The 20,754-nt window shown below is 45.5% G+C and overlaps 1 protein-coding gene across 1 annotated transcript; it reads left to right on the top strand.

Moving 5' to 3' along the window:
- Positions 1 to 1,097: 1,097 nt before the first annotated feature.
- LOC308677884 (coronin-1A-like) lies at positions 1,098 to 16,365 on the top strand. The gene is made up of 11 exons (XM_081344579.1): positions 1,098 to 1,180; positions 2,314 to 2,516; positions 5,534 to 5,656; positions 6,554 to 6,683; positions 6,779 to 6,963; positions 9,387 to 9,506; positions 10,870 to 10,974; positions 11,107 to 11,252; positions 11,561 to 11,618; positions 14,259 to 14,474; positions 15,040 to 16,365. Exons 1-11 carry the CDS (start codon positions 1,111 to 1,113, stop codon positions 15,142 to 15,144), a joined length of 1,461 nt encoding a protein of 486 aa, XP_081200705.1. The 5' UTR covers positions 1,098 to 1,110; the 3' UTR covers positions 15,145 to 16,365.
- Positions 16,366 to 20,754: the final 4,389 nt, after the last annotated feature.

Genomic DNA, 20,754 nt, shown 5'->3' on the forward strand with positions numbered 1-20,754 from the left:
CTGCACTAATTGCAGGCTGCTGGTGTTACTTAAGGTAATACCACAATCTCTCAGGTCCTTATTACTGTAATTAGCATAGCCTCTTTTTAAGATAGTGGGTTTCCTCTATAAACAGACACTCATACCCAAGTCCTCTTCTGGCTTGATCACTGCAACGCGTTCTGTATGGGGCTGCCCTTGAAGTTTTAAACTGGTCCACAATGCAGTGGTGCAAACAGTGATGGGCATACCTCAGTGTGCCTATAAAGATTAGCCTTTTGTGAAGCCTCCAAACTGGGTGACATTGCGGGGCAATCTTATTCAACTGAACGAGACAGCAACACATAAAGCGGGCTAAAAATGGGTGCTGTTTAATGCTTTGGGGGGAGCTCAGTTTTGTAGCTGGGACGCGCCAGTCCTTTGGAACCGCTTACCGGCTAAACTCCGGATGGCCCCCGACCTTCGCTCCTTCCGGCGTGATCTAAAAACGTATCTATTCGAACAAGCCGGCCTGGTCTGATGGGTTTGGGGTTTTAACATTGTTTTTAACTAACTTACTACATTGGGCACAATCATTTAATTTTAAATCTTGTATCCTGTATTCTTATTTTATTGCCCTGTACACCGACCTGAGTCCTTCGGGAGAAGGGCGGTATATAAATCAAATAAATAAATAAATATTTTCTGAAAGTGATGTGGCCTTGCTTATCACGGAGGAAGAGAGGCAACTATTTGAAGCGGCGCCTCACACTACAGTAGTTACAGAGGTAAAATAGATCACCATCAGATTTTTCTGTAGCTAGTTAGAAAGTCTCTGGGCCCTGCAAGGCTCTTCTTCAAGCAGGAAAGAAAAGACCGTTCCAGTCTGGAACTGTCCAAATGGAAACCTGCGCACAATTCTTTTAACAAGCAGTGGTTTCCCCTCTCATTTGGGATCTCTCATGCCTGTACAGGATTTTGTGCAAATAAAGCAGCAATTCTGTGCCATCATCAGGTTGAAGGATGCTAAAGAAAGGAGGGGGGGGGAGGGAAGGAAGAGAGGAAGTGAGAAAAAGTATGACAAGCAGAGGTGGTGAGCTTTCTGTGTGCTGGCCCTTTAAGAGATAGCCCTCCCAGCGCTGTTCCTGGGCGATGGCTTTTAAAAAGCCTGAGCGCTCTAGTCCTAATGCATTGTGTGGTACATCAGCTACGGAAGGTGCAGGTGAGTGCTCAGGGTGTGTGTGTGTGTGTGTGTGTGTGTGTGTGTGTGTAACCAAAAGGATTGGAGTGTGGATGGGGCTCTTGCCTGACAGAGCTGTGGGTTGCAAGGAGCCTCTTGCGCTATCGATTTTGTCTTGGCTTTAGAACTTCGATGGGCAAAGCGCAGAGCCCTGTGAGGTAGGTCACAGGGGAGCAGACTTCTGCATTAGAGTCCAGACAGCAGAAGCCCTTCCTCTGTGATTTAATTGGCACTTTGACTCATTTAGAATTGGGAAGGCATTTTCTTTCCCACCCACATCAACCAGCAGGCTTGGAAGTGGATGCCGTTCCATCATTTCATTTCGATGTCATACTCAAGACAGGAGCTTTCTCCCTCCTGGTGACCAGCGGTCCTTGCTGGGAACGATGGCGAGGGGGATGGGTGGGTTATAGTCCAGCACGTGGAAGGCCTCAGAGACTGGTGAAATAAAGCCTGGGGTTTGGCCAGAGAGATCTGCAGTCATTTTCCCCAATGGCGAAGCCAACTAGCTAGTCTTTTGGAAATGCTTATTCCTCAAGCTGGTTTGCTTCTTGGGATGGTTGCGAGAATAACATAAATGGTCCCGTATGCAATATCCTGAGCTCCCTTGAAGAAAAGGTGTAGATTTGAGGGCTTCATCCGTGTTATTTATTCATAATTCTGAGATCTGGTGGAGCTAACTTGTGAATTAACAACTGGGCTGCATACCGTACTCCTCTTGGGGGATCCTTGGGGCAGTTGTCCTGCATAGGACTTGAACGCAGCAGTTCCTCAGATTTACTGTATCCTGAAGAGCTCTCCTTGTCCGCTGGGTGAGGTTTGGGCCTTGGAAGGTCTACTCAGGCAGGAGGTATGGTTTGCACGGTGATCTTCTGCAGCTGCCTGACCTTAGAAGCTGCAACTTTAATCCGATCTTCTTGATCCCAGATGGATCTTTTGTGTGGGGTTGGCGCTGGGCTAAGATGCAGAGGCCGTAGCGTGGTGGGCAGGTGGTGAAATGGGGCTCAGGGCCCTCACCGACTCTCCTGGGCTCAAGGGCTCAAGAAGGAAATGGTGGTGGTAACTGCATGCTCCCAGTGATGACTGTGTGGGGTTAACGATGTGCTGTTTTGCAGGAACCATGAGCCGCAAAGTTGTGAGGTCCAGTAAGTTCCGTCACGTCTACGGACAACCGGTGAAGGCTGACCAATGCTATGATGACATCCGTGTTTCTCAAATGACATGGGATGGGAACTTTTGTTCTGTCAACCCCCAATTCTTAGCCATTGTCGTGGAGGCTAGTGGTGGAGGAGCCTTCCTGGTCCTGCCATTGTCTAAGGTGCCCTCCCCCACCTTCGTAACACCCCCTCCCCCTCCCGCTTTGAGACCTCTTTCAAAGCTTTTGTGGTTTATCCCAGGTCTTCTTCCCAGCCACGCTCAATGCAGTCTCTTGCCGAGGAATCCTATAGAAAACTGCAAATCTAACTTCTGGCTTCTTACCCGTCCTCTGCTTTTTTGTGTGTGGTTTTCTGGGGACTTGCACAGCGTGCAAGAAGGGGCCAGGGATTGGTGGAACTGCTGATTTCTTTTTACCTTAAATGGTTAGGACCTGTTACGGAAATAAAATGAAAAAAAGAAAAAAAAATGAAGAAGAGGAAGTGGCTTTGGGGGTAGCAGGCGGAAAAAGAACCGACATCAGTTGGCAATAATTAAAGTTCTCCTCTGTGCTTTCTCGTGACGATTCTAGTTTCACACTAAACTCCATTTCTTCAGTAGTTGAACCCAAAACTCAGCAGTCCTGATTCTCACCCCTGTGGTCTAATCCATTCAAAAATGGAAGCTTGCAAGTTGGTTCCTCAAGATCTCCCATGCTCTCTGACTAGCTGAGCTTTATATTTGGTAGCAGGGATTGGCTTCCTCTCCTGCTTTCTGTAATGTGTAACTTCTCTTTCTCACAGTCTGATTGTATGCTTTAAGCATCTCCTTGGGAGGCCACAATAGCTACGTGAAGTTTCCTCCAAATTTGATGACTACCGTTGTTATGAATTACTCTAGCCGTTACATTTTCCCCCTTTCAAAATCAACGTTTAGATGTAGATGAAGACGGTGGATTGCTTTTCCAGTCTTCCTTGGCAAGGATCTTATGCTTGCCCCCAGGATGTATCTCATGACTTCAGCATGACATGGAGAGGTTTCGGAGACGGCAAGCAATAAACAGTGTGGGAAAGGAGAGGTGGAGAATGTAGAAGACAGACAGCATGTAAACCAGGCTGGTGGCCATAAGATCTCCATTCTTTTCCCATTTGGATAAGTAGCAGTAGATTCAACCCACTGGCCTAATGTTTTTCCTGGATTCCAGGTAGTGAATTCCGATCAACTCTTGCACCTTGGAGGCAATGGATGGGAAGATCACAGAAAGAGAAGGAATGGGGAAATGGAAATCTTAAAATTCAAATTGTGGAAATTGCTGAAGGGATAGCAATTGGTTGCAAGATCCTCAAGTCTTCTTGCTCCAGGTGCTTAGGGGCTTTGCCAACCATTTTAAAAAAAAGTTAAAGCAAACTTTAAAAACAAAAAAAAACCCCAAAACCACCACAACTCCCCCTCCCAGCAGTGAGGCCTGCCTGCTTCCAACTCTCTTAACAGAGATTGATGTTAACAACATTTTCACAAGCGAAAAGTTGTGATTTGCTATGAGAATGATTCAGCATGTTAAGTGTCGTATAAACTAAATAGATAAAAATAGAGACAGCAGTAATGTCTGTAGATCCAGCTACGGTTAAAGGCACAGAAGCAGTGCCTTGGTAAAAAATAAAAATTTATTTTTTTATTTTATTTTATTAAACTTATATAACCGCCCTTCTCCCATAGGACTCAGGGCGGTTCACAACGTTTTTTAAAACAATGCAACAACTTACAAAAATTAAAAACAATTAAAATAATTACACTAACCTTGAAATAAAACCCGATTACAATTAAAAATACAATTAAAACCCCAGTTAATACTCTCAGTCTAGGCCAGAAAGCTCGAAGAACCAGGTCTTCAGGTCCCGGCGGAATGAGCGAAGGCAACCCTATTGTTATTTTTCCTGAATGCAGAAAGATGTGGGATTCTGGGAAGGGGGTGGGCTAGAAGGATCTATAAAGACATACCTGTGAAAGAGCTAATTAAAGAAGGAAAATGGGTGGGCGGGACAGAAATTAAGAAAGAGATGGAAGGATCTTGGCAGTTATAACTGGAAGAAGAGGAGGGTGCAAAAATCCAGATGCCTAGTAGCTATGGATGCTAAAAGTTTGGTCTGGCAATTAGTTTGCTGCAGGATTTGTTCTGTTTTAAACTTTTTAACATTTTATGAGAGTTTCTCTTCCTCTTAAGAAGTTGTTGGGCAACAACATGGTTAGGCCTCCACCTTGTTCCCAACCTGCTAAGGGTCTTCCTCTAGCCCCTGGGCCCCTTTGTTTCTCTCCCATTCACTCACCCTCTCCAAATGCAAGTGGGATAACTCAGCGCTAACCTTAGGTAAAGCTAAGGTAAAGATTTCCCTCCAGGGGTGACTCTTAAGGGATGGTGCTCATCGCTGTTTCCTAGCCGAAGGAGCCTGCATTCTCCAAAGATGCTTCCATGGTCACATAGCTGGCATTATATGCCGAGGCGCGTGGAGTACTGTTATCTTCCCACCAGTGGTACCTATTTATCTACTTACATTTGCATGCTTTCGAACTGCTAGGTTGGCAAGAGCAGGGGCAAGTAATGGGAGCTCACCCCGTCATGTGGCGCTTGGGTCTCAAACTGCCGAGCTTCCAGTCAACAAATCCAGAGTCTTAACCACTAGACCACCACGTACCCTTGCTGACCTTAGCACCCTCTAATTCTGAAGTCGGATCCCCTTCAGAGTGATTGATCTGATTGATGCTTCTCTGTGTTTTATTTCATAAACCAGACTTTGGTGTGCGTGGTGCGAAGCTACCCTTTTTATCTCTCCTCTGTTGTGATAAAGGCAATGGAGATTAAAAAGATTGGGACAGGATGACGCTGGTCAACTTGTGCTTGCGACAGGCCTTGGAAGGCATTCTTTCAGTTCTGGATGTTTGTCACAAGAAGGTTGGGGGAAATGAATGCGGTCCGTTTATTGCTTGCTCTCCCTGATCACCTATGCTGATAGAATGAGCCCAGGAATAATTGGGTCTGCTGGTTCTCATCATTATATGGCTTCCCATGGGCCATGTTCTCGAAGCAGAATGTCCATTTCGTGGAATACTGAAAAATGGAGCACAAACCCTGGGAAGTAAGAGTTGCCAGTTGAAATAAATCTCCGATGCCTCCTTCATTCTTTCCCTCTCCTCCTATTTTTGCAGACTGGTCGCCTGGATAAGGCCCACCCTGTGGCCTCAGGGCACACAGCCCCTGTGTTAGACGTAGAGTGGTGCCCCCACAACGACCATGTTATTGCCAGCTCATCTGAGGACTGCACTGTTATGGTAAGTGGCCAAATAAATAAAAGGGAGAAGGAGAGGGAAGGGACTGGCTTCAGGGCACCAGTGGGCAGTTTGCCTGGACGCCACAAAACCAGAGGCACTTGACGTTCTTGAGGACATCACTGGTAACAACCTTGCCTTGTTGCTTACAGATTTTTTTTAAAAGTAGCAGGAGGCTACTAGGGATTGGGCCAAACTCTTGTCATCCTGGGCCACCACCTATTTGACTTGGGCTTATTAGAGTTGTGCTCCAACACATTTGGAGAACGTTGAGTTTGTTAGCCCTCATCCAACCCACCATCTTGATTTCTTTCAGTAGGAGCTCCCCATAGTAAACCCACCCCCTCTGAGACTTACGACTGGTAGATAACAATTCCTGCTGGAACTGTTTCCCCTCAGAAAAATCAGGAGCGAGCAGAAAAAGGGAAGAAAAGAGAAGCGACAAGCTGAACGTCCCATTCTGGGAGATAAAGAGGAGTCCGAGGGGGCAAAGAGCTGGGAATTGTGGGGGGAAAAACGAATGTCCTATAGAGCAGGGCACTTAAAGAAGTGTCAAACGAAGGGAAACTAAATCCGAATGGGGAATTTGGATGGCAGACAAGCAAGGTTATCTCAGGCTCTCTTACCATCTCCAAACAATATGCCTCACAGTTTGCCTCCTGTGCCCCAGAGTGACTTGCATGCCATCTGTTCTCTGCAACAATTCAAGGCACTGAACTAGATCATCTCCAAAATGTTAAAGATAGCCCCACTCTCCTCTAGGTCACTTTTAAGACTTGACCACCCAGGCAGGCAGACAGACATGAGACGAGAGGTCTGACAAAAGGCAAAGTAAGGGGTGCCTTTTCTTTCCAGCTCTCTTTGACCATCTTCTTTACTTCTTGTCTTGCGTGTTTTTAGGTCTGGTCGGTGCCTGAAGGGGGTCTTACAAGATCTTTGAACGAACCCCTGGTGACTCTTGAAGGCCACTCTAAAAGGGTGGGGATTGTGACCTGGCACCCAACAGCCCAGAACCTCCTGCTGAGTGCAGGTGAGGAAAATCAGGCCCAAAGATGGGCGCAGGGCAACAGCCGCCACCTGCCACCTTCCTATTCATGAGTCTTGTCTTCTTCCCATCTGCTACAGGCTGCGACAATGTCGTAAACGTCTGGGACGTGAGTGTTGGTCAGGCGGCCATTTCCTTGGATGAGTTGCACCCGGATGTCATCTACAGCGCAGCTTGGAACCAGGACGGCTCTTTGCTCTGCACAGCCTGCCGGGATAAGCACGTGCGGCTTTTCGACCCTCGGGCAGGGGGCACCACTGCAAATGTAGGAAAAACTTTCACACTTTGAAAAGTCTAAAAACTGGCAGGTCCAAGAAGGGGCCAATTTTTGATCAGGATGCTAATTAGATCAATAATTGCCTGAGTGAGCAGATCTGTCTGGTCCCCCAAATGGAGTGCCTGCTTTTCTTCTAATGTTGTTTACTTTCGGCTGTGTTGGCTAAAATAGGTATTGAAGGCCAGCAATGGGGAGAGCTAAGTTTCCAGCCAGCCATGAACTAATTAGGGTGATTTATGTTTCCAAGTATACAATCGGGAGGTTGCAGAAATGTTGCTATCACTTATTCCTTGATTTTTGTACCTGTAAATTCAAAACATGCTTCTGTTTGAATCCGGAGACTTCCTTGTTAGCATTTATCCCCAGCGTGATCTCAGTCGTTTGGTCCTCATTTAACCAAAGAATTCGTGGGAAAATCTCAGCACATCTGTAGAGAAAAAGAGAGAGGTGGCCCCATAACAAGCTAGGGAGGATAGAATAGGCTGAGTAATCGCAGAATGCTAATTGACTGATGCAAAATCTGAAAACTCGATAGGATAGAGATTGACTTTGGAATGGTTTATGTCAGGGGTCTTCAAACTTGGCCCTTATATGACTTGTGGACTTCAACTCCCAGAATTCCTCAGCCAGCAAAGCTGGCTGAGGAATTCTGGGAGTTGAAGTCCACAACTCATAAAAGGGCCAAGTTTGAAGACCCCTGGTTTATGTGAAAGCCTTAATAGAAGCAGTCTGTATGGATAGACCCTGACTTAACGACATTTGCAAATTGCATTTGCTAACCAATGCTGCCATTAAGCAAGTCATCATATGACTGGATACATTTTTTCCTACCGTTTTTATCATGATTGTTAAGCAAACCATGTGGTCGTTAAGCAAATCAAGTGGTCTTTAAGTGAACCCTGCTTCCCCAGTTGACTTTGCTTTCCAAAAGCTGACTGGGAAGGCTGCAAATTGCAATCGTGTGACAGCAACACACTGAAACCATTGTAAATGCAAGCTGGTTGCAAAGTCTCAAATTGCAATCACCTGACTGCATAGGATGGAGTGCAATGCAATTTCAGACTGTCATTAAGTTGTTATGTTGAGAGCAACCTGAACCACAATAGGTTGTTCTATTTCCTACAGGCCTTGGTAAATTATCCCTAATGAAAATACAGGCAGTCCTCGACTTATGATCACAACTGATCCCAACACTTCTGTTGCTAAGCAAGACAGTTGTTAACTGACTTTTGCTCCATTTCCTTGCCACAGTTGTTACGTTAATCTCTACAGTCGTTAAGTGAATCTGGCTTCTCCATTGACTTTGCTTGTCAGAAGGTCACAAAAGAGAATCACATGACACCCCCCCCAGGACACTGCGACCGTCATAAATATGAACCAGGTGCCAAGTATCCAAATTTTGATCATGTGACCATGGGAATGCCACAACAGTTGTAAATGTGAAAAACAAGTCATAAGTCACTAGTTCTCAGTGCCATTGTAACATTGAATGGTTACTAAAAGAATGGCTGTAAGCAGTGGTGGGATTCAGCCGGTTCGCACCACCTCGGCAGAACCGGTAGCTAATTTTTTTGTTGCCCAGGTCCAGAACGGACTTCCAGAAGCAGCATCCAGACAGAGAACCGGTTGTTCACATATTTGAATCCCACCACTGGTTGCAAGTTGAGGATTACCTGTATTTCTTGTTACTTTAATGCCTGCTTTTAAAGGCCACCGGTGGCCATCCTCACGTCTTCCAGATTGATTTATCATTGAGAAATGTTTCCTTTGGTTCAGACAGTATTCCCCTTCCCCCCCCCCCCAATATTAATTTGGCCAAATGAGATATTTTGTGCTGGGACAGAAGGCTGGAAGATGACCCAATAAATTGGGATGATTTCTCACTGTCAAGAAGTAATAATAATAATAATAATAATAATAATAATAATAATAATAATAATAATAATAATAATAATAATAATAATAGAAGAAGAAGAAGAAGAAGAAGAAGGAGGAGGAGGAGGAGGAGGAGGAGGAGGAGGAGGAGGAGGAGGAGGAGGAGGAGGAAGGGACCTTGGAGGTCATCTAGTCCAACCCCCTGCTAAGGCAGGAAACCCTATACCATTTCAGGCAAATGGCTGTCCAGTCTCTTCTTAAAAACCTCCAGTGTTGGAGCATTCACAACTTCTGGAGGCAAGTCGTTCCACTGGTTAATTGTTCTCACTGTCAAGAAATTTTTCCTTAGTTCTAGGTTGCTTCTCTCCTTGGTTAGTTTCCATCCGTTGCTTCTTGTCCTGCTTTCAGGTGCTTTGGAGAATAGCTTGGCTCCCTCTTCTTTGTGGCAGCCCCTGAGAAGTGGGTGAGATTTGGTTATTCTTCTGTTATCCCTTCTGTTCAGGAAAGTCTCATTTGTCTCACTGTCTCACCCTCAGGAATTGCCACGGGCCCACGAGGGGTCTCGTCCTGTTCGGGCCACGACTGTGAAGGACGGGAAGCTTTTTACGACAGGTTTCAGCCGCATGAGCGAGCGACAGGTGGCCCTGTGGGATCTGGTGAGCAGAGAGAGTGGAGGACACTTTTATAGGTGGCGTTTGGGGCCACGTCTTCTGAAGATTTGAGCAGCAGAAGCCGCCCAAGTGTCCGAGAGATTTGAAAAGTGGGCAGCCCCTACCGTTCAAATAAGGGCAGTGTGGAAAAACGAGGGCATGGATATTGCCAAAGCCTTGCGTTGAAGAAGGAGATTGCTGGAAAGCATGTTTCAAAAATCAAAATCCTCTCCCTTATGCATATTATCATTTTTTTACAACAAACAATTTCTTAAAGTATACAAAGTAGACACGAGGACATTGCAAGAGGAAATTCACTCTGGGATTGCAGGGGCCTTCTGTATTTTGTATGGGATTTTGAATGCTTAACACACTTCATTTACTATCAAAGTCTTTAACAACAACCTGTAAAGCAGATCAGTTATGATGCCCTGTTATTGATGGAGGGACAGGCTGAAATTCTGCCCAGAGATCAAGAGTTTCTTGCTCAGAAATCTGGATAATTGTTCTTTTTTTTGGGGGGGGGGTGTCTACCTTGAAGGCAGTGTTGATTCCTGGGGATTGCCTAGATCAGGGGTAGGCAACCTCGGCTCTTTTATGACTCATGGACTTCAGCTCCCAGAATTCCTGAGTCACAGGAATTCTGGGAGTTGAAGTCCACGAGTCATAAAGGAGCCGAGGTTGCCTACCCCTGGCCTAGACAAGCCCCTCAGCTTCCTTGGCAAGATTTTTTCAAAGTAGTTTGCCTTTACCTCTTTCCTAGGGCTGAGAGTGAATGACTGGCTCAAGATCAACCCGCTGACTTAATGCCCAAGGCGGTACTAGAACTCATGATCTCTCAGTTTCTAGCTTGATGCTTTAAAACCACTACATCACACCGGCTCTTTGCACTGTTCTTAGACCACAGAAACCCACAAGTATGTTTTGTAAGAAGTTTGTGCTTTTTCTGCAAGTAGAACTATGGCCAAACTGGAAGTGTCTGTGAGGAACTAGGAAGGAAATGGGGAAGCAGTGCGGTTTGGATGAGAAGAAGCAACATAGCCAGGATGTAGGAAGCAAGCAAGCAAACATTTGGAAGGGATTTTGTCTTAATTAACTCAGTGTAACTCTGGCTAGGAATTTACTCTTAGTTTTTATGTTTTATCCCAGACTAACACTACAAATGTCTTTCTGAAACTCTTCCTTCCTTCCTTCCTTCCTTCCTTCCTTCCTTCCTTCCTTCCTTCCTTCCTTCCTTCCTTCCTTCCTTCCTTCCTCCTTTTCCTTTCCTTCCTTTCTCCTCTGTCCCTTTCCTTTCCTTTCCTTTCCTTTCCTTTCCTTTCCTATCCTTTCCTTTCCTTCTTTCCTTCTTTCCTTTCCTTCCTTCTAGAGAAATCCTGAGGAACCATTGACTCTTCAGGAGCTGGACACAAGCAGTGGTGTACTCTTGCCTTACTATGACCCAGATACCAACGTGGTTTACCTGACTGGCAAGGTGAGTCCTGGGTGGAGGGAAGAGACTGGCAATGCCAAATCTAGAAGCAGCCTTTCGGATGAGCTAAGTGGGGGGTTCAAGTGAGAAGTCCTTTAATAAGGAGAAATAAAAAAACCTCAACATCCATTGCAGGGTGACAGCAGCATCCGGTATTTCGAGCTGACTGGCGAAGCTCCCTACGTGCACTATTTATCCATGTTTACTTCCAAGGAGTCGCAGCGAGGAGGCGGATGGATGCCCAAACGAGGGCTGGATGTCAGCAAGTGCGAGATTGCCAGGTAGAAAATGTGTGGTTTTCTCACCTGCTTCCTCCAAGAGGTTCACAGTGATGTAACTGGTCTCCCACCCTATTTCCCCCCCCCACACACACACCACTGGTATCAAGTGAGGGTGACAAATAGCAGTGGTACAAAACCTCTGCAAGCTTCATCCCTGAATAGTAGCCTGACAACTTTCTTGCACTGTGTTGCAATCCATCACTCAGATTCCTTTAGCCAAGCAGAAATCATGCCTGGGATTTGTTTTAAGGAGACTCTTCCAAAGATTTTCTTTCTCCTTCCTTGAATCAAGTTTTTATTCCTTCTAGATTTTACAAACTACACGAGAGGAAATGTGAGCCCATTGCTATGACGGTGCCCCGGAAGGTAAGCGTGGAACGACCATTTTAAGATTGGTAGGAAAAAGCAGTTCATAGCAGGGAAGGAAAGGGCTGGGACCGGAGTCTCTTTGAGCCTAAGGAACCATCTCCCTAGGAAGCTGCGTAGGCACCATTCATCCATTTAGGTGGGCGTCATCTGCATCAGAGTTGTCAAGGTTGTGTTTCTTGTGGATAATTTCTGGGGGATTGTAGGCAGGCAAGGAGTTTCTTCGGCTCTGACTGGATGGTGGGGGAATGGAAGGATTTATATTCCTTGCAGATAGTTGGTCATTTGCATTCTTTTAGAGAGTCGTTGAGGCCACTTGGAGGTTTTATCTGTGTCCTCAAGGTCACCTGAGTGGTGCAAATGGGTGTGGATCCTCCTTGGAATTGCGGTCCTCTCTGTCCAAAATGTGGACTTTGCTGTCTTCAAAAGAGAGGACCCCTGGTTTGAAAGAGGGCTCAAAGAGGCCATCTGTGTCAAAACTGAACAGCCCTCTCTGAAGAGGGGAAGGGATATGACATCATCTATCTCCAGCCTACAACACCGTCCTTTCGGCAGGAAGCCCGGAAACTTATGGAGAAGCAGCAAGGCTGTTGACTGGGAGAATTCCCTGATTTACTTGGAAGAGGGCAAAATAATGGGTTCACATGTCATATCAAGTCATGGCTTCGTTAACAAGGGTTGGTTGAGCCAATGAGGATGGTAGACTTAAAATGTGAAACTTATCACTTATAGAATAAATCACTTTACGGAACAGAATTGCTAGTTCATACAACGTGCTAAACCTGAACCCAGCAAACATATAACATATCGTATATGTCAGGGGTAGGCAACCTTGGCTCTTTTAGGACTCGTGGACTTCAACTCCCAGCATTCCTGAGCCAGCCACGCTGAGGGGAAAGGGAGAGGTTTCCAAGCTGAGCCATGCTGGCTCAGGAATGCTGGGAGTTGAAGTCCACGAGTCATAAAAGAGCCCCTGGTATATGTTTTTGCCTGGGGAGGCACTGCTGGGGCTCTGAAGCACTTCCATAGGCAGTCCTGTAAGAAGGAGGTCTACACTGCTGGCACCGTTTTCCTGAAAGGAAGGACTGCTGCCACGGGGCACTCTTTTACTTTGAATTAGAGAAGCTCTCAGATGGACACGCGAGGTTTCCCCCCCCCCACGCCGGACCCTTGCTCAGGGGATGGAGGGCCGTTTATCTTTCTCTCGGGCTTTGAAGGAAAAGTGGCCAGAGGGCTCCTCATTTACCTCAGACCCCCATGTCCAAAAGAGCCGTCCTCACACAGGGCAGCTCCTCTTCCTGAGCAAGCCGCATCTTGAGGAGGCTCTCCACCAAAAGGGGGTCATTCCTCCTGCTCCCCCTCTTCTTCCCCAGCCCCACCCTCGGCCCACGAAAACCAAAACGGGGGGGCAGAGGGGAAGCTCCCCGTCGCTGGATATGGCTTTGTGTGAATCCAACCATTGTGGTAAAAGGGAGCCTTGATTTAGGAAGCCTACGTATTCTCGATTTAGGAATTTTTGTAGTCGTAAGATTTGGTAGATGACCATTACGCCAATTTTTCCCAAGCTGATATCCTGCAGAAATGTGGAATTTCAAGTCCTATAACCTCCTAGGCAGCCTGTTAATTAGTGACAGTTGGTAAACGGGGGGGGGGGGGGGAGCCTGGGCTCCTGTTTCTGGGGACAATATGGTACTTGGGAGCCCCTCCTAGCATCTAATGCACCACTGGATCTTTTGGTTTGATCTATTGTGCTTTTCCCATTTTTGATCCAGTTGTGAAGGCCACAGAAGAAGATTCCCAGTGACATAAATCATTTTAAATCGCTTGCGGTTCTCTCAGATCCGTAGTCCTTACAGAAACATTGGTAAATGCCACTGATTCACTGAGAGAGCTCGTCTATGCCAAAATGATCAGAGCCTTGGTTTAACACGCGTAACCTTTATCCCTGAATAAAATAAAATAAAATAAAAGTTGTAAAGCCATCTGCCCAATTTCTTGAGACAGCTGTAGTAGCCATTTGCCCACTGAACAGGAAACATTCCCCTTCTGTATCTCCAATCTTTTGGGCAAATGTTTAATTAGCTGTTAGGGTGGATTCGACTCCTGGAGGCTAGGCAGGTGGTCCTCGACTCCCAAGTTTGTTTAGTGACTTTTCAAAGTTGCAGCAGCACTGGAAAAAGTGACCTATGACCAATTTTTCACACTTAAGATGGTTGCAGCATTCCCACCCCGGGTCATGTGATTAAAATTCAGGAGCTTGGCAACTGTACGACGGTTACGGTGTCCCAGGATCATGTGTTCACCTTTGGCGACCTTCTGGCAAGCACAATCAATGTGGGAGGGCAGATTCACTTAACAACCATGTTGTTAACTTAACAAACTGCAGTGATTCACGTAACCACCGTGACAAGAAAGGTCGTCAAATGGGCAAAATCTCACCTTAACTCTTTTGCTTAGCAATGGAAATTTTGGGCTCAATGGTGGCCCTAAGTCGAGGGCTACCTGGACAAAAGCTTGCCTGAATAGAATATTAAGATTTGAGGTGTGTAGCGAGAGGCTGAATTTCTGTTTTTAAATCTGGATGGAAGAGGCTTTTCCTCGTTGCAATACTGAGCCTGTGTTTTTGTATGGTTTCTGCAGTCGGATCTGTTCCAAGAGGACCTGTATCCTGACACAGCTGGTCCAGACCCTGCCTTGACCTCAGAGCAGTGGCTAGCAGGCAAGGACGCAAGCCCCATCCTCATTTCCCTCAAGGACGGCTACATTCCCCAGAAGAGCCGAGAGTTCAAAGTCAACCAGACTCTCCTGCAGGGGCCCAAGAGAAGTCAGCTTCCACACGAAGGGACACAGCAAGGGGTAAGAAAACCCAAAGGTCTAGATTAGGTCTTCTGGACTGTTTAGTTTAGGATACAATCCATTGACCTTTATGGTCCTCAAACTTTTCTTGGAGGATCACCCAACCTTCTATATGCATCTTTGTGGATGGTGGGGAGGGCTTGTCTTTAACCCTGTGAGAAGTATCTGCCTTTTGTGGTCCTTCAAGGCTTTGGGGAGGTATACCTGATGACTTTTGACATTACTGGAACAGACGAAGCCCAGCTTTTCAACCTTTGTCCCTTAAAGTCTTATAAATGGGAGAATTTGGCTTAATTTTAAGGATTTTGAAAAAAGTCCCTACTCTCCACTAATGGTAGGGACTTCATGATGCACCCTGCAATCAATTTTTTTTAAAGGGGACATTACGCCAGAAGGAAGATTAGCATAGGGTTGGTGGGGAAATCTTAGGACAAGTAAACGCTTTGAGTCAAAATTGTAAATTACTGTAAAGGAGCGACAGCACAAACTTTTTTCTAAATAAAATCTTGCTCTTCCAATTCTGTCAGTGGACATAATGATGTTAACTAAGCAATGTGTCCTTTAGGGTCCAGCTTTAGATCAGCTCTCAGAGGACCTGAAACGACTGCAAGCTACTGTGTCGGAGCAGGAGCGACGCATCTCGGAGCTGGAGAGGATTGTGAAGAAATAGCTTCTCTCTCTTTTCCTAGCCAGTCCGGTTCTTCATGAGTCACAATGGACTTTGTTTCACTGGCCTTTTAAAGCCCCTTTGATTTTTATTTTATTTTTTAAAAAACGGGTGGATCCTCAGGGCATTATCAAGATTCATCCACCCTAAACTCAGGGCAGAAACTCCAATTTATCTATTCCAGACAGAGCCCCTTTTCCGAGTTAACAGATTCCACCTTGAAAAGATACGAAATATACTTCTTTGCTTAGCCTTGGTGAAGGCATTCAGGATGATAGCCCGTCTAATTTACAACTCTGCAGGCTCTTTTCTCCCAGGCCTCCAGTTTTGGTCTCTGCTTTCTGGTTCCTGCTCTGCTTTTTCCCTTAGAAAACAAATCGTCTTCCTTTGGACTTTTTTTTTTAAATGCTACATATCCCGTTTCTTAGATTTTTTGCTTTGGAGGGCACGGTTGGGGGTGGGTGGGTTTCTTTTAAAAGGGCTACAATATTTAACTGATCATGGATTAAGCATTTGGATTGACTGGTATGCATTTTAGTTATTTGGTCAGTAACTCAACCTGAAAATTGCAGGGATTGCAAACCCAGCGGAAGGCAGATTCCCACCTTTGTGAGAGAGGAGGGGAAATCTGTTCAATAAAATATGCTTGTTTCTTTGGAACAGTTTTGCATCTCCGTATTTCATTCAACCCCTTTCATTCATTCAGATTCCTGAAAGTTACATAGCGGGCCTTTTTTATATTCGTTTAAAATAGTGGTTATTCTTGGGACCAATTTTTCGCCCCTGCTGTCCAAAAACCCAATCAAATGGCCTCAGTAACAACACAAGCCTAAAACCATCAGCCACTATGTGGCAATCTTCTACAGGTAATCCTTGCTATATAAACCATTCATTTAGTGACCAATCAAACTTACAACAGCACTGAAAAAAGTGACTTAGGACCAGATCTTGCACTTACAACTGTTACAGCATCCCCACCATCTCAAAATCCAGGTGCTTGGCAACCAGCATGTATTTACAACGGTGGCATCGTCCCAGGGTTATGTGATCGCCATTTTTCACCTTCCCAGCCAGCTTTTGACAAGCAAAGCCAACGGGGGAAGCTGGGTTCATTTAACAACCGTATGATTCATTTAACAATTACAATGATTCGCTTAACGATGGCAAAAAGGTCATAAAATTTGGGTGCAACTCACTTAAACAAACACCGCCTTGCTTGGCAACAGAAATTCTGGTCCCACGTATACTAATCCTCTACTTATGATCAGAACGGAGCCCCAAATTTCTGTTGATAAGCAAGGCAGACGTTAAGTGAATTTTGCCTCATTTTATAACGTTTCTTGCCACAGTTGTTCAAGTGGATCAATGCAGTTGTTAAGTTAGTAACATGGTTGTACAAGTGAATCTGGCTTCTCCACTGACTTTGCTTGTCAGAAGGTTGCCAAAGGGGATCCCGAGACCCTGGGGCATTGCAATCGTCATAAATACATGCCAGTTGCCAAGTGGCTGTGATGATGGGGATGCTGCAAAGGGCATCAGTGTGAAAAATGGTCGTAAGTCACTTTTTTCAGTGCCATCGTAACTTTGAACAGTCACTGAACTAAGTCAAGAACTACCTATGTAGCAAACCGACTTCCACAAAGAATTTAAGACAATCCAACCCAGCATTTTGTAAGTCAGGAACTACCTATGTAGCAAACCGACTTCCACAAAGAATTTAAGACAATCCAATCCAGCATTTTGTAAGTCAGGAACTACCTATGTAGCAAACCGACTTCCACAAAGAATTTAAGACAATCCAATCCAGCATTTTGTAAGTCAGGAACTACCTATGTAGCAAACCGACTTCCACAAAGAATTTAAGACAATCCAATCCAGCATTTTGTAAGTCAGGAACTACCTATGTAGCAAACCGACTTCCACAAAGAATTTAAGACAATCCAATCCAGCGTTTTGCTGATGCCGAAGGGAAAGGAAGGAAGCAGTTCTCCCCCTATATCTGGTATTGAAAGGCTCCATGTGCCCAACGCAGCTATTAAAACCATGAGCCACTTGATCACTTTATATTCCATGGAACTGTCTCTAACCCATTTTCAGAGATCTTTTCTTTCAGTCGTGATTTGTAGCCAATCCTTTAAATGTAATAGAATTAATTTAATTACTTAACCCACCATCCTATTAATCTAGATCGCCCTTCTCTTGATTAAGCCTGGGGGGCAATTTGAAGAGTTGACAAACTGCCAGTAGTGGCTTCCCCCACCCACCCACCTCCAAAATGAAATAAGAGTAAGGAGCAGGAGTTCTCATCTCCCCCTAAAGGACTTTTTAAGATTGGGAGGAGCCTGGAAGGGTTTTATTAAAAGACATAAGTTTTGGTGAGCTGCAGCTCACTCTGTAAGACATATAGAGTGTTAAGTTAATTTAAATTGGAGGGAGACAAGAGGAAAAAGGGTAGAAAAATTAAGTTGGTTATGCTACTACAGATGATACATGAGAGGTTACAAGTACCCTATCAATTAACCATTCCAATATGCTAAAAACCTGTTGTTGAGACTAGAGATTGCCTGAATGCTTTAGATTTATGCAAGCACAAGAATTTCTCACTAAATGGTGCTGATAAAAAGCCTTTTTTTTAAAAAAGTTGAGATCTCTCATGATGTCCTGGCAGATCAAATCCTGGGTATTATTTTGTCCTTCTTTTGAGATCTGATATCAGTGCCTATTTAAGCTTTTGTCTTTTAATAAAATTCATTGGTTGGAAAAGCTGCTACCAGACTCCTGGTTTTTGCCACCACAGACTAACCTAGCTCTCCTCCCACAAAGAACTTTTTAAGAAATGGAAAGCAGAGACAGAGAGTGCTCTCACCCAAAATTGGTCATGCTGCTTTTTTTGTATCCGCCTAAGTGATACATTTTTTGATGCATCATTTGATCCCCACCAGCAGCCAACACTTAGATAAGCAAGGCTCAACACCAAGCAGAGATAAAATGCATAGTCCTCACATAAAAACCTTATTTAGGATGGCAAGCAATTCCGCCACTAAGTGAAATGCCATTGCTTTCCCACTAGAAAATCAGCTTCACACATTCCACTTCTATTTGCCTTCTAACCACCCCTGCCTTTTTTGAAATGCCTGCTTATTCTTTTGCATGCACTGAAAACAATGCGACTACGCTGGGAGCCCAATGGACACATTACACAGTTTATGTTACTCTCCTGAAATCTCTTCCTCTCCAATCTCTCCACTCTGCCAGGGTTAGGGGTGGGTTGGGAAAGCAAGCAATTTTTGTAGGCAATCTCCCCTTTGCCTGATCCTCCTACCCCCAGCAGAGAGCGAGACTGGAAAGGGATTTCAAGAAAGCAGACTGCTCTTCTACACATCAAGAATACTGTGATCACATCAACAGTGGGAAAATTTCAGACAAAGAAGATATTTGTACAATTGCATTGCTTTTGATGTGTAGAATGACAAACGGCTTACTTTCTTGCAATCTCTTTTATCTAATAATTTGCTCTGCAAAGGGGGGGAGGAGAAATAAAGGTAGGCACACCACCTATTGACTGTAATGTTGATCACATGACTGAAGGACACTGTGAAAGTTATAAATGGTCTGTAAAGTTATTTTTTTTTCAACACCATCATAATCTTGAATAATCACTGAATGACTCTGTGAGAACTACCTGAACTTTAATCAAAGAATCACCAGGGTGGGAACAACACACGTTATCAAAACTGGCAGGGAAGCTACTGCAAATAAAGAGCAAACCTCACACTCGCTGATGTTACCTAGTTCAGTGTTTTTCAACCTTTTTTGGGCAAAGGCACACTTGTTTCATGAAAAAAATCACGAGGCACTCCACCGTTTTCGGCACCATTGGACCTCCCCACGGTCGCTACACGAACGGTCGTAAGTCGAGGATGGCCTGTGTTCTCAAGGAGTTGGACTAGATGACCTCCAAGGTCCCGTCCAACTTCTTCTTCTTCTTCTTATTATTATTATTATTAGCCTCTTTATTTTATTTTATTTTATTTTGGGGCTTTTGTTTGTTTTTGCTGTGAAGGAAAAGGAAAGCTTGCATTTCTTTTTAATTTATCTTTCTGTATTTTCTTTTTTCTCTTCTTTTCTTTCTTCCTTCCTTCCTTCCCTCTCTTCCCTCCCTCTTTTCTTTATCTTCCTTCCTTCCTTTCTCTCTCCCACTTTCTTTCCCTCCCTCTCTCAATTTCTTGCTTTCTACTTCTTGTGGAAACTGGAAGCTACTTGCATTTCTTTTTAATTTTTCTTCCTGCTTTTTTTCCTTCCTTCCTTCCTCCCTTCCTCTCTCTCTTTCTTTTCTATTCTTTTTTTTTCTTTCTCCCTCCCTTTTCCCCTTCCCCCTTTCTCCTTTTTTCCCTTCCTTTTTTCTTTCTTTCTCACCTTTACCATCAAAAGCACTTCACTCCAGAGGGGGGGGGAAACCCCAAAGGTTTTTAATTGCTTTGGTCCAAAGGACATTTTATTATGCAACGTATCAAAAGGACATGTTTAAAAAAAAATCAGCCATGTAATTTTTCAGACGCAAGCGAAGCCTCCAAGAGCGAAGCGGTCAGATCCCTCTATTTCGGGCTGGGGTGAGGGGTCGCAGCGAGCAAAGAAAGCGGAGCCAGGCAGCCGACCAGGCGGGAGTCTCGCATCCTCAGCCGCGCGGGGAGTAAGGAGTAAGCGGCGCGTGCTGGGGAAGAAGAGCTTTTTCGAACGTTGCAGGCAACCAACCACGCGACAGCTCAGGCGAGCCGGGCTGGCCGCCCGTCCGTCCTCTTCCCATAAGCGAGCCGGTCGCCTCTCCCCAGCTTCTCTCTCTTCAGCAAGAGACCTTCCGAAGCCAGAGAAGGGGGCGGAGCTACGCTGCCATGGAGCCCTGGTGCCTAGAGCGGTCGAGCCCACTTCTTTTCCCGGGCTTTTGCTTCCAGCGAAGTAGGGCCGTCAGCGCTCCCAGCGCTCCCCACCAGAGAGTCTTGCAACGCCGCTCTGCCCGCGGCTGTTCCTCCTCCTCCTCTTCTCACCGCTGTCTCCTAGGTCAGTGTTTTTTCAATTTTTCCCACGGCACACCAGGCAACATCTCGCGGCACACTAGTGTGCCGCGGAACAGTGGTTGAAAAACACTGACCTAGTTGACTAATAAAATGTTGTGATTCAGGGTCAGCCTGTGGGTTCGGCATTTGGGTCGGACGACTTAGAGGAGGAGGGGGGTGTTGGAGAGCCTGCAGAGGACAGTTCTGAGGCTTTGCAGAGCTCTCAGCCAGGCCCCTCCTACTTGGTCACAACGCAGACCCAGCTGTGTGAGCCTGACAGCGTGGATGAAGATGACCCACAGCTGGCCCTGTTCAAGGATGCCCGACGCAGGAGGCAGTCAATCAGGAGTAAACAGAGGAAGGCAATGGGGCACCTCGGAAGGAGGCAGAGAGAAGCCACGCCCTGAACTGTTTAAAAGGGGAATGCGTGGGAGGGCTGGTTTGCTGAAGGCAACCGCTTGAATAGTTCCTGTTTCATGGTTCGTGTTTGCTCTCTTTGCTCTGTTTATGTTTTTATGTTAATAAATTTGGCAGGCTTAGTTCCAGCCTCTTGCCTTCTTGT

The sequence above is a fragment of the Vipera berus genome, assembly GCF_964194415.1.
Source record: "Vipera berus genome assembly, chromosome: Z".
NCBI lineage: Eukaryota > Metazoa > Chordata > Lepidosauria > Squamata > Viperidae > Vipera > Vipera berus.